We start from the raw sequence: 13,340 nt of genomic DNA on the forward strand, positions 1-13,340 counted from the left end.
TGATTGATAGTTAGATGATTGCAAGGTTCTGAAATTAGTGCCAAAGTGATTGTAAAAGGCTGTAATATGAGGAAGTTAGGATGCAACAGGATCATGTTGTAATACTCTGATACAATAGGGGGCGATACACACATACTCTCTGGTAGAGCCCGCCGTTAATACAGAAGAAGAAGAAGAAGACACCGGAAGTGTTGATCGTCACCGTCAAGGGGGTAAGCTTCGCTTCAGAACTCGAGCCATCATGGCGCCATTTTGTTGCTAACTGGCCATCACCTCCTGTTAGCATTCCGCTGACCGCCATTGTTTTTTTACGTCACTTGACTGAGAATAACTTTACATCCGAAGTGTTTAAAGACTCTATTTGTCCATTGTTTAGTTCTAAAGAAACACAACAACGTATAAAAGGCTCCATTACCTTGTATCTCACGTTATGGCTCCGTAGCAGACGTTTTTGTAAAAATAGGCTAACGATTGTGTCATAACCAAGTGACTTACTGTCGCACAGTAGAGGAATTACCGTATAGTACAGGAGAAGCTCGCAGGCAGTTTCGACTTACATTAGCTGTTTAGGTTTAATTACTAATGTTAACTAGCATGTTAGTTAGCAATAATTAGCCTGTGCTTATGTTATCTCCTTACATATATTCTCCTTACTGTAAGATTGGGAATGATTGAGATTTCTCTTGGCACAGCTACCAGAACACTTACAACTTTCAGACACGTTGCTCACGTCACATTTACGCTGTCTCTCTCAGTTGGAGGCTGCGCAGTAAAGCTGGCCATCACCGGAAAAGTGCTTCTAATAGCCTTCACTGGTCTCCGTCCAGAGCAACGGGCTCTGTTGGTCCATTATATATATGTCAATGGTCACCGTGCATGTTCTAATGGTTCTATCCATATACTGTCGATGATTCCATCCAGCGAGGATTTCTGATCAGATGGAAGGTGAGTTTCTCTGTTTCTCTGTAACTGTAACTAAATGTAACTGTAACGAATTGTAACTGTAACTATTAGTATTTAATCTAGAGTTGTATTAATGTGAGGAGGTAACGAGGCTCCGCGAGTCAATCAGCTGATGTTTGATTCTTACTTCCGGTCCGAAAGACAACAACAACACGCAGACATATTATTAATATTTAGTATGTCATCGATCAAACATGTTAATCAGTTAATCTGTGTGTTATAACGATCATAATCAGTTATAGTTTATTAGTATCTCTAAACATTTAAGGATTTAAACACAAAATGTTTCGTTTTTTTTTACTAGATCAGTTAGACCATTATTTATAGTATCAAATCATAACAAGAGTTATCTCGAGACCCTTTACAGATAGAGTAGGTCTAGACCACACTCTATAATTTACAAAGACCCAACAATTCCAGTAATTCCCCCAAGAGCAAGCATTCAGTGGGACAGTGGTGAGGAAAACCTCCCTTTTAGGGAGAAACCTGGGACAGACCCAGGCCTCTGGTAGGCATAGCAGGTTGCAACTGCAGGGTGTAGCAGGTTGCAGCATGGCACTGCAGGGTGTAGCAGGTTGCAGCATGGCACTACAGGGTGTAGCATGGCACTGCAGGGTGTAGCAGGGCACTGCAGGGTGTAGCATGGCACTGCAGGGTGTAGCAGGTTGCAGCATGGCACTACAGGGTGTAGCAGGGCACTGCAGGGTGTAGCAGGTTGCAGCATGGTACTACAGGGTGTAGCATGGCACTGCAGGGTGTAGCAGGTTGCAGCATGGCACTACAGGGTGTAGCAGGGCACTGCAGGGTGTAGCAGGTTGCAGCATGGCATTACAGGGTGTAGCAGGGCACTGCAGGGTGTAGCAGGTTGCAGCATGGCACTACAGGGTGTAGCAGGGCACTGCAGGGTGTAGCAGGATATTGCAGGGTGTAGCAGGTTGCAGCAGGGAATTGCAGGGTGTAGCTGGGCATTGCAGGGTGTAGCAGGGCATTGCAGGGTGTAGCAGGGCATTGCAGGGTGTAGCTGTACACTGTTCTCATGTGTCTTTATATACTGTTCTGTTTCTGTTTATGCTTTCTGTTGTGTCTGAAAAGTGCCAAGTGATATACAAGTAAAGACAGGTGGTGCATAGACAGGACAATGAAATATATTACAGTTATAAGAGCAGAATAAATATGGCTATGTAATATGAACAGTGTACGAACAACATGTACAGATATGTGCAATGTACTAGCAGTGACATTATACTAGTAGTAAGAATAATATAGATACAGTGTATTAACAGAATATATAAGAAAAACAAAATAAATATGGATATACTAGATGAACCATATAGGCAGATATGTACAGCTATGTGCAGTATGGTAACATTATAAGAGTAGTAAGAATAAGTGTATGTGCAGGATGAATAGTATGAAGAGCAGTAGAATATGGCTATGTATAGGTGTAATTACAGTATGTACATATGTTAATAAATAAATAGAACAGTATGGGTGGGGGTAGGGTAGTGCAAATTGTCCGGGGGGGCACAGGGGAGTGGGGTGAACAGGCTGTGGTTGGGGTGAAAACAGTCTGTGGTTGGGGTGAGAACAGGCTGTGGTTGGGGGGTGAACAGGCTGTGGTTGGGGTGAGAACAGGCTGTGGTTGGGGTGAGAACAGGCTGTGGTTGGGGTGAGAACAGGCTGTGGTTGGGGGTGAACAGGCGGGGTTGGGGGGTGAACAGACTGTGGTTGGGGGGTGAACAGGCTGTGGTTGGGGGTGAGAAAAAGGCCGTGGTTGGGGGTGAGAATAGGCCGTGGTTGGGGTGAGAACAGGCTGTGGTTGGGGTGAGAAAGCTGTGGTTGGGGTGAGAACAGGCGCGTGGTGGTTGGGGGTGAACAGGCCGTGGTTGGGGTGAGAAATGAGCTGTGGTTGGGGTGAGAACAGGCTGTGGTTGGGGGTGAACAGGCCGTGGTTGGGGGTGAGGGAGGAGGCACGTGGTTGGGGTGAGAACAGGCCGTGGTTGGGGGAACAGGCTGGGTGGTTGGGGGTGAACAGGCTGTGGTTGGGGGTGAGAACAGGCCGTGGTTGGGGTGAGAACAGGCTGTGGTTGGGGGGTGAACAGGCTGTGGTTGGGGGGTGAACAGGCTGTGGTTGGGGTGAGAACAGGCCGTGGTTGGGGGTAGGAGACAGCTGTGGTTGGGGGTGAGCAGGCTGTGGTGGGGGTGAGAATAGGCTGTGGTTGGGGTGAACACAGGCTGTGGTTGGGGGTGAGGCACAGGGCTGTGGGTTGGGGGGTGAAAAGTAGGCTGTGGTTGGGGTGAGAACAGGCTGTGGTTGGGGGTGAGAATAGGCTGTGGTTGGGGTGAGAACAAGGCCGTGGTTGGGGTGAGAACAGGCGCTGTGTGGTTGGAGGTGAACAGGCTGTGGGGGGTGAGAGTAGGCTGTGGTTGGGGGTGAACAGGGTGTGGTTAAAAGTGGCACAGGCTGTGGTTGGGGGTGAGAATAGGCTGTGGTTGGGGGGTGAACAGGCCGTGGTTGGGGGGTGAACAGACTGTGGTTGGGGGGTGAACAGGCCGTGGTTGGGGTGAGAACAGGCTGTGAGAATAGGCTGTGGTTGGGGTGAGAACAGGCTGTGGTTGGGGTGAGAACAGGCCGTGGTTGGGGTGAGAACAGGCTGTGGTTGGGGGGTGAACAGGCTGTGGTCGGGGGGTGAGAATAGGCTGTGGTTGGGGGGTGAACAGGCTGTGGTTGGGGTGAGAACAGGCTGTAGTTGGGGGGTGAGAATAGGCTGTGGTTGGGGGGTGAACAGGCCGTGGTTGGGGGGTGAACAGACTGTGGTTGGGGGGTGAACAGGCCGTGGTTGGGGTGAGAACAGGCTGTGGTTGGGGGTGAACAGGCTGTGGTCGGGGGGTGAGAATAGGCTGTGGTTGGGGTGAGAACAGGCTGTGGTTGGGGGGTGAGAATAGGCTGTGGTTGGGGGGTGAACAGGCCGTGGTTGGGGGGTGAACAGGCTGTGATGATGCTGCATGCCTTACACAAGCATCGCTTGCCCTGGATGGCCTCGTTCTCTTTCTGAAAGATAACTTCTGTTCTGATCATTTAAAAATAAAACTGTCTGTCTGCTGACCTCACAGTGACCTCAGCAAACAGGAAGTGCCCTGCTGTCACAGGAAGTAGCCGAAAGATCAAAGACAACGCAGCCGACTGGCACAACCTGATGCTGCGCTGGGAGAAACTGAACGAGGACGGTTTCACAGCCGCCGAAAACATCACGACTATCACCCTCACACGGTCAGTTACAGATACTCTACTATAGTTACTATATACTCCAGTTACTCTACTATAGTTACTATAAACTCCAGATACTCTACTATAGTTACTATATACTCCAGTTACTCTACTATAGGTACTATATACTCCAGTTACTCTGCTTTAGTTACTATATACTCCAGATACTCTACTATAGTTACTATATACTCCAGTTACTCTACTATCTTTACTATATACTCCAGTTACTTCTATATACTCCAGTTACTCTACTATAGTTACTATATACTCCAGTTACTCTACTATAGTTACTATATACTCCAGTTACTCTGCTAGTTACTATATACTCCAGTTACTCTACTATAGTTACTATATACTCCAGTTACTCTACTATGGTACCATATGTTACACTCCAGTTACTCTAGTTAGTACTACTATCTCTAGTTATTTCTAAACTACTAGTTATTTTCCTGCTACATTATACTATAGTTACACTATATATTTCTATATACTCCAGTTACTCTACTATAGGTACTATATACTGCAGTTACTCTGCTAGTTACTCTATACTCCAGTTACTCTACTATAGGTACTATATACTCCAGTTACTCTGCTTTAGTTACTATATACTCTAGTTACTCTGCTTTAGTTACTCTGCTTTAGTTACAGTTAGGGTGCATTCAGACCAAAAACAGCGATCTGGTAATGCTCTGCAGGGTTGTGCTGTGGGGCAGGGTCACTGAAAGTTCCTGTTGTGTTCTTTACCCTCAATGTAGCACAAGGAGACTTTATATTTCAGTTCCTGTTTCCCATCAGATGGTTTATAGATCTCTCTTGAAGGCAGCTTCATTTCCCAGAGACAGAGAGAAAGAAAAGAGACGGAGGGACTGAGGACAGTTCAGAGCTTGTGTTTGTTGTGGCAGAGATAGAGGCAGTGATGTTTCCTGTTTCCTGTACGGGACTCTCACACCGCCTCAAAACACCCCCACAGGTCTGATCTCTGATACATGACTGGCCCCTGCAGCCTCAAAACACCCCCACAAGTCTGATCTCTGGTACATGACTGGCCCCTGCAGCCTCAAAACACCCCCACAAGTCTGATCTCTGGTACATGACTGGCCCCCCCAGCCTCAAAACACCCCCACAAGTCTGATCTCTGCAGCGGGACACAAGGGGGAGTTTCTTGCATGATAATGATGACCTCACTTCCTCTTTTCTGTTCTGTCTCCAGATCTCAGAGTGATCAGCGTCTGCTGCTGGACGACCCACCCTCCCCCCTGTCGGACCTGTCTCAGCAGCCCCCCCTGTCTGAGCAGCCAGGGGGGGCTGCAGAGCTGCAGGAAGAATGCTGCAAACTGCAGGACGTCGTCCATAAAATGGTGACGCTTCATTTATCCTTCTGATGTTATGCAGCGTGTACGGGGTGAACAAATGTTGGCGGTGAAGGAGAGTTGGTCGTCAAGTGTCCCACCCAGGTTTCTATCAGTCTGGGTGGGGGCTACCACAGGTTTCTATCAGTCTGGGTGGTGGCTACCACAGAGTTGTCTGTTGTTATAGTCAGGTCCTGGGTAGGAGAGCCTTTCCCTGGAAGAAAAAGGAGCTCAGTCTTGTCGAGGTTGAGTTTCAGATGGTGTGTGGACATCCACGAAGAGATATCAGTCAGACAGGCCGAGATACGTGCTGCTACTCGAGGAACCCCAGTTTGGAGTGGGCGAGGTTCTGAGCTAGATCCTCTCCTAGTTACCTGGTAGGCTCGGTCTGCCAGATCCTGAAGTGGTACTGACCGGTGACGTGGTTATTATTACCGGTGACGTGGTTATTGTTACAGGTTATTATTACAGGGGACGTGGTTATTATTACAGGGGACGTGGTACAGGTGACGTGGTTACTATCAGGAGTTAATGGATACAGAGACATTGAGGAAGTTAAAGGAGAAACACAAGATGTTTTCTATAACCTGGTGATCAGAATAAAGACGAGATCTGGGTTTTTATTTAGTGACTTCCAGGTTTGTTTCTGACGTTTCTCTTCTTCCTGTCAGGTCGCCGTGGTGACGAAGATGGAGCGTCTGATGACATCACAGCGAGGCGTTCAGGATCTGGAGGAGTTTCACTTCGGACCTGAAGGAAGAAATGTTCCTCTGTTTCACAGCTGGAGCACCAAACACTTCAGTAAGTTTACCTAAACCCTGACCCAGCCGCCACACCAGCAGGACCCCATCGGGCCTCTACAGCCACACCAGCAGGACCCCATCAGGCCTCTACAGCCACACCAGCAGGACCCCATCAGGCCTCTACAGCCACTCTGTAGCCGAAAAATCTGTTTTTAATGCCAAAAAGAACTCAAAATATCCGTTGTGTTTCCCCTGTGGTGATTCTGCAGCAACACGTTTAGTTTTAGTCGTGCAACAGAAAACTCAGATTGGACAGATAGTCTAGCTAGCTGTCTGGATTTATCCTGCAGAGATCTGAGGAGCAGTTAACCATAGTCCTCACAGATCCACCGGAGGTTAAAACCCCAACAGAAGATAAGTTTCCATCCACTTGTCAATCAAATTATCTGAAGTTCGGTAAAAAAACTCATGCAAATAAAGCTGGTGAAAGTGTGTTTCCATCCAACTTTAAAAGTGAATAAAAACCTGTTGCGTAATGACATCACGTGCTGTTTTGCGGTTGAATTGGTGTATCGAATTGATTTGAGACATTTTAAGGTGTTTCCATTCATTTTCGCACTGAATCGCACAACATTCAAGCAAACATTTGCGAACAAAGTTTCGCTAGACAAAAGTAGTTGTTAATATTAGAAGCCGAGGAAGCTTTTTTTGAGACATGTTGCTGTTTGAGCACTTTCCATTTACTCCGCAGGACGTCCCACGGATTGTCCTAACCTTTGTTGGTCATTTCCTTTGCGAGTTCCTGATAAATTTTGGCATTTCTTACATTTTTGCTATCTAAAATAGCTTTTATATTTTGCTCGTAAATTAAATTCAAAAAGTCTCTCGTCTCCTTGTTTTTCCACTTCCATCAGTCTTTGTTGATGCCTGCCATGTGTGCAAACAGAGAGGAAATACTGGGAGGAAATGGACTACAACTTCTTCTTCTTCTTCATTTGTAGCGGGTTGCAACCATAAAATGACCTAAAACTTAATCGCAATTCATTAATTTATTCAGCAAATAACGTTTCCATCAGCGTTTATCTCATAAGCCGTATATCGATCAAGAGAAAATCCGATGAGACCGAACGTATTTCCTTTGACTCGATATTCATAAAATTCTATCGAATTTTATTGTTTCCATGACGGCATTTTTCATTCGATAGCACTTAATTCGGATAAAAACGTGTGGATGGAAACATAGCTACAGAGACAGAGGAAGGAGACGCACATCCGGCCTCAAGAGGGACATCCGTCAAATCCTCCGGCACTTTTAAGAGTCTGATGTTTCAGAGTCTGATGTTTGTCTGTGTGTTTCAGATGAAGCGTGTGGTGTGTCTGTGTGTTTCAGATGAAGCGTGTGGTGTGTCTGTATGTTTCAGATGAAGCGTGTGGTGTGTCTGTATGTTTCAGATGAAGCGTGTGGTGTGTCTGTGTGTTTCAGATGAAGCGTGTGGTGTGTCTGTATGTTTTTCAGATGAAGCGTCTGGTGTGTCTGTATGTTTCAGATGAAGCGTGTGGTGTTTGTGTTTCAGATGAAGCGTGTGGCGTTTCTGTGTTTCAGATGAAGCGTGTGGTGTTTCTGTGTTTCAGATGAAGTGTGTGGTGTTTCTGTATGTTTCAGATGAAGCGTGTGGTGTTTCTGTAGGTTTCAGATGAAGCATGTGGTGTTTCTGTGTTGGGGGAAGGGGTGTGGGGTGTGGGTGTTGGGGGGGGGGGGGGGGGGGGGGGGGGGGGGGGGGGGGGAGGGAGGGGGGGGGGGGGGGGGGGGGGAGGGGGGGGGGGGGGGGTGGGGGGGGTTGTATGTTTCAGATGAAGCGTGTGGTTTCCTGCTGGCGTCCTTCCAGCAGGAGCTGCGGTTGAAGCAGATGATCCTGCAGGAAGTGGGTCACACGGTGACCTCTGACCTCTGCATGGTCTACCTGTCCTGCTGGCTGCAGCAGCCGTTCCTCCCCCCCCAGACCAGACTCACACTGGAGGCTCTGCTGCTGGAGACAGGACACCGCCCACTATAACACCGCCCAGACCAGACTCACACTGGAGGCTCAGCTGCTGGAGACAGGACACCGCCCACTATAACACCGCCAGACTCACACTGGAGGCTCAGAGAATGAGACGTTGTGACAGATAAGACCCAATCAGGAGGAGAACCTTTGGGACTGCAACACAACCCTGCAGATTCCAAACCATAACGGGTCAGAAGTGTTTCCAAATGTCTCCGGTTTAGGGGCTCGGACACGCCAGAGCAGGGGGAATGAGAGGGGGAAACGCCAGAGCAGGGGAATGAGAGGGAAACACAGGTAGGGGGAATGAGAGGGGGAACACCAGAGCAGGGGGAATGAGAGGGGAACACCAGAGCAGGGGAATGAGAGGGGGAACACCAGAGCAGGGGGAATGAGAGGGGAACACCAGAGCAGGGGGAATGGAGAGGGAACACCGGAGGCAGGGGGAACACCAGAGCAGGGGGAATGAGAGGGGGAAACGCCAGAGCAGGGGGAATGAGAGGGGAACACCAGAGCAGGGGGAATGAGAGGGGGAAACGTAGCAGAAGATATTCCTTTTTAAACCAAAACGTAGCGGTGGACAAGTAGTCTCAGACCGTATGAGTCCTGAGCCACATCAGGACAGTCTACTACGAACTCACTCAGAGTATTTGCCCCGTCTCAGAAACCACGGAGACAGTCGTGTGTTTTATGATCAGACGGTTGCTGATGAGGAAACCCAAACCCAATCTGCAGATGTTTAACAGTTTTCAGCGTTGATCCAGACTGAAAATCTGCAGAATTAAAGCCTGTGTTTCTGATGGTGTGGAGATGTGTTAACATTCAGTTTGTTTAAAATCTGTGGATGATTTGCTGCTGATTACTAACATTAAATAAAGTATTTCAGTTTTTTCAGACTTTGTCTTCATGTAAAACATAAGTTCTATCTGCCCAAAGTCAACTTTTACTGAAAATCAGTTTGTAGTCAGATTTGAGTCTGGTCAGTTTGTAGTCTGTAGTCTGATTTCAGTCTGTCAACCCCAGCATCACTTTTGTGCAGCCGTAATGTGACCAATGTTTCTGAGTTATCTGATGACATGACATCATCATGTGATGACATCATTCAGTGAAATCAAACAGGAGTTGAGTTCATCACATCAGTTTATTGGAGGAAGAGGAAATGTTTTAAACCATCAACAAATCAGCAAACTTTCATTTCCTCCAAAGTTTTCAGTCCGTTTACGTTCTCCAAACGTTCCGAAAACGTTTCGCTGTGACGTTTTATAAAAAGTAATAAAATAGTGCAACTTTTTTTAAACTTTGTTTTTCGTATTTATCTACATATAAACAGCCAACTAATAAGCTTTTACTTTGAAATGAACAAGTTCAGATATGGAAACACTGAAGAAAAAAACACAAGTTTACAAATTTACAATCAGTCCAGATTCCTTAAAAAAACGGTAGGAAGAGAAACTGAACGGACCAATCAGAGAACGATAAATAAGACTTGCGAGGGCGAGAACTCAAACGGATCCTCGTTAGAATAATGTCGAAGCTGTTCGTCAGCAGTTTATGTTTCCTGTTTATTTCTCCGTTTGTCTTTTATTAAATATCAGAAACGAGCGGCGAGAGAAAAGCAGAAGTGGACTTCAGACCGCAGCGACCTGGGAGGAAAAGTTCAAAGTTCAGTCTGAAGGAGAAAGGCCGAGACATTGAGTCAACGGAGCGATGCAGGCCAGGGATTAAAGGAACACCTCGTCCCGTTTGTCCTCAGACTCCCGCAGAGTCAGCGTGGTGTGTTCAGGTTCTGTCTGGGGTTTATAAACACCACCCTGAAGCTGCAGACTGTCAGCGTGGTGTGTTCAGGTTCTGTCTGGGGTTTATAAACACCACCCTGAAGCTGCAGACTGTCAGCGTGGTGTGTTCAGGTTCTGTCTGGGGTTTATAAACACCACCCTGAAGCTGCATACCGTCAGCGTGGTGTGTTCAGGTTCTGTCTGGGTTTTATAACATCACCCTGAAGCTGCAGGTTGTCAGCGTGGTGTGTTCAGGTTCTGTCTGGGTTTTATAACATCACCCTGAAGCTGCAGGTTGTCAGCGTGGTGTGTTCAGGTTCTGTCCGGGTTTTATAACATCACCCCGAAGCTGCAGGTTGTCAGCGTGGTGTGTTCAGGTTCTGTCCGGGTTTTATAACATCACCCTGAAGCTCCAGGCTGTCAGCGTGGTGTGTTCAGGTTCTGTCCGGGTTTTATAACATCACCCTGAAGCTCCAGGCTGTCAGCGTGGTGTGTTCAGGTTCTGTCCGGGTTTTATAACATCACCCTGAAGCTGCAGGTTGTCAGCGTGGTGTGTTCAGGTTCACTGAGGATTTGTGGCTGCGTCGGACGCCTCGATGCCCAGCAGCGCCTGCACCGCCTCCAGCGGGACGCCCTCGGGGGTCTGGATGTGCATGGTGGTCCCGTCTGGCCCGTTGACGATCACGATGCGGTCCAGACCGGGCTCGGACATCTGCACCGTCAGCCCCTCCGTCTGGATGTAGATCTCCTGGCCCTCCTGCAGTGACACAGAGTCCTTCTGCTGCTGAGGGGGGGCCAGAGTCTGGGCGGGGACGGGGTCGGGCTCAGGGGTCTGGGTGAAGCCGGGCTCTGGGACCGGGTCAGGCTCGGGAGTCTGTGAGTCTGCGGGGTTTCCGGATTTTTCTGTAGCCTCGGGACTTGAACCCAGAGCTTTCTCCAGCTCCTTCATCTGGGCCGAGATGTCTCCGGAGCTAAGGACCCGGTCCTGGCTCGCAGCCACAGGATCCACCTCCATGGGCATGTCAGGGGGCGGAGCCTGGGTGGGGTCGCAGCCAGAGACGCTGAGGGAGCATAGAAACACTTTATCAGACCGGGGAACCAGAGAAAGCTCAACTAATTAAAAAACTATTGAAATTAGGGGTGTGGTGTCATATGGTAGGGATGTGGTCTCATATGTAGTGATGTGGTGTCATATGGTACGGGTGTGGTCTCATATGGTAGGGGTGTGGTCTCATATGGTAGGGTAGGGGTGTGGTCTCATATGGTAGGGATGTGGTGTCATATGGTAGGGGTGTCATATGGTAGGGATGTGGTGTCATATGGTAGGGGTGTGGTCTCATATGGTAGGGGTGTGGTCTCATATGGTAGGGGTGTGGTGTCATATGGTAGGGATGTGGTGTCATATGGTAGGGGTGTCATATGGTAGGGGTGTGGTCTCATATGGTAGGGGTGTGGTCTCATATGGTAGGGGTGTGGTCTCATATGGTAGGGATGTGGTGTCATATGGTAGGGGTGTCATATGGTAGGGATGTGGTGTCATATGGTAGGGGTGTCATATGTAGGGATGTGGTGTCATATGGTAGGGTTGGGGTCTCATATGGTAGGAGTGTGGTCTAATATGGTAGGGGTGTTATATGGTAGGGATGTGGTGTCATATGGTAGGGGCGTGGTCTCATATGGTAGGGGTGGGGTCTCATATGGTAGGGGCGGGGTCTCATATGGTAGGGGGGGGGTCTCATATGGTAGGGGCGGGGTCTCATATGGTAGGGGTGGGGTCTCATATGGTAGGGGCGGGGTCTCATATGGTAGGGGTGGGGTCTCATATGGTAGGGGTGTGGTCTCATATGTAGGGATGTGGTGTCATATGGTAGGGGTGTCATATGGTGGAGATGTGGGGGTCTCATATGTAGGGATGTGGTGTCATATGGTAGGGGTCTCATATGGTAGGGTCGTGGTCTCATATGTAAGGGTGGGGTCTCATATGGTAGGGGTGTGGTCTCATATGTAGGGGCAGGGTCTCATATGTAGGGGCAGGGTCTCATATGTAGGGGTGTGGTCTCATATGGTAGGGGCGTGGTCTCACATGGTAGGGGCGTGGTCTGATATGTAGGGCGGGGTCTGTATGTAGGGGCGTGGTCTCATATGGTAGAGTAGTCTCAATGGTAGGGGTGTGGTCTCATATGGTGAGGTCGGGTCTCATATGTAGGAGTGGGTCTCATATGTAGGGGTCTCATGTAGAGGCGGGGTCTATGATATGTAGGCGTGGGTCTGATATGTAGAAGGGTGGTCTCATATGGTAGGGGCAGGGTCTCATATGGTAGGGGTGTCATATGGTAGGGTCGGGGTCTCATATGTAGGGATGTGGTGTCATATGGTAGGGTCATATGGTAGGGTCGTGGTCTCATATGTAGGGGTGTGGTCTCATATGGTAGGGGCGGGGTCTCATATGGTAGGGGCGGGGTCTCATATGGTAGGGTGTGGTCTCATATGTTAGGGGCGGGGTCTCATATGGTAGGGGTGTGGTCTCATATGTAGGGGCAGGGTCTCATATGTAGGGGTGTGGTCTCATATGTAGGGGCGTGGTCTCACATGGTAGGGGCGTGGTCTGATATGTAGGGGCGTGGTCTGATATGTAGGGGCGTGGTCTCATATGGTAGGGGTGTGGTCTCATATGGTAGGGGCGTAGTCTCATATGGTAGGGGTGTGGTCTCATATGGTAGGGGCGGGGTCTCATATGGTAGGGGCGGGGTCTCATATGTAGGGGCGGGGTCTGATATGTAGGGGTGTGGTCTCATATGGTAGGGGCAGGGTCTCATATGGTAGGGGCAGGGTCTCATATGGTGGGGTCTCATATGGTGGGGTGTGGTCTCATATGGTAGGGGCAGGGTCTCATATGGTAGGGGCAGGGTCTCATATGGTAGGGGTCTCATATGGTAGGGGTGTGGTCTCATATGGTAGGGGCGGGGTCTCATATGGTAGGGGCAGGGTCTCATATGGTAGGGGTCTCATATGGTAGGGGTGGGGCCAGCTCACCTGGAGGCCGCAGCGGTGCTCGGCTGTTTGGATCCGGCAGCAATCATGAGGAGAATGCGGGAGTAGCAGGCAGGCTTCACAGGGGTGCGGAGTCCTGGCAGAAGGTCTAGCCGGGGTCTGAGGTCATAGCCGAGGGTCACAGAGGTCACACAGGGGTCTCGGCGGGG

The 13,340-nt window shown here is 49.1% G+C and overlaps 1 protein-coding gene across 1 annotated transcript; it reads left to right on the forward strand.

Annotated features, from left to right (window-relative positions):
• Positions 1 to 770: 770 nt before the first annotated feature.
• LOC120549354 (cyclin-dependent kinase 2 interacting protein) lies at positions 771 to 8,610 on the forward strand. Its single transcript, XM_039786221.1, has 5 exons — positions 771 to 945; positions 4,078 to 4,234; positions 5,442 to 5,589; positions 6,252 to 6,381; positions 8,175 to 8,610. Exons 1-5 carry the CDS (start codon positions 939 to 941, stop codon positions 8,375 to 8,377), a joined length of 645 nt encoding a protein of 214 aa, XP_039642155.1. The 5' UTR covers positions 771 to 938; the 3' UTR covers positions 8,378 to 8,610.
• Positions 8,611 to 13,340: the final 4,730 nt, after the last annotated feature.

Source organism: Perca fluviatilis, chromosome 20, assembly GCF_010015445.1.
Source record: "Perca fluviatilis chromosome 20, GENO_Pfluv_1.0, whole genome shotgun sequence".
Lineage (NCBI taxonomy): Eukaryota > Metazoa > Chordata > Actinopteri > Perciformes > Percidae > Perca > Perca fluviatilis.

What these genes read in the sequence shown, in the direction of transcription:
- LOC120549354 (XM_039786221.1), top strand. An exon ending in AGGACGTCGTCCATAAAATG is followed by an intron (nt 5,590 to 6,251) that starts GTGACGCTTCAT and finishes TCTTCCTGTCAG; the next exon opens with GTCGCCGTGGTGACGAAGAT. An exon ending in CTGGAGCACCAAACACTTCA is followed by an intron (nt 6,382 to 8,174) that starts GTAAGTTTACCT and finishes TGTATGTTTCAG; the next exon opens with ATGAAGCGTGTGGTTTCCTG.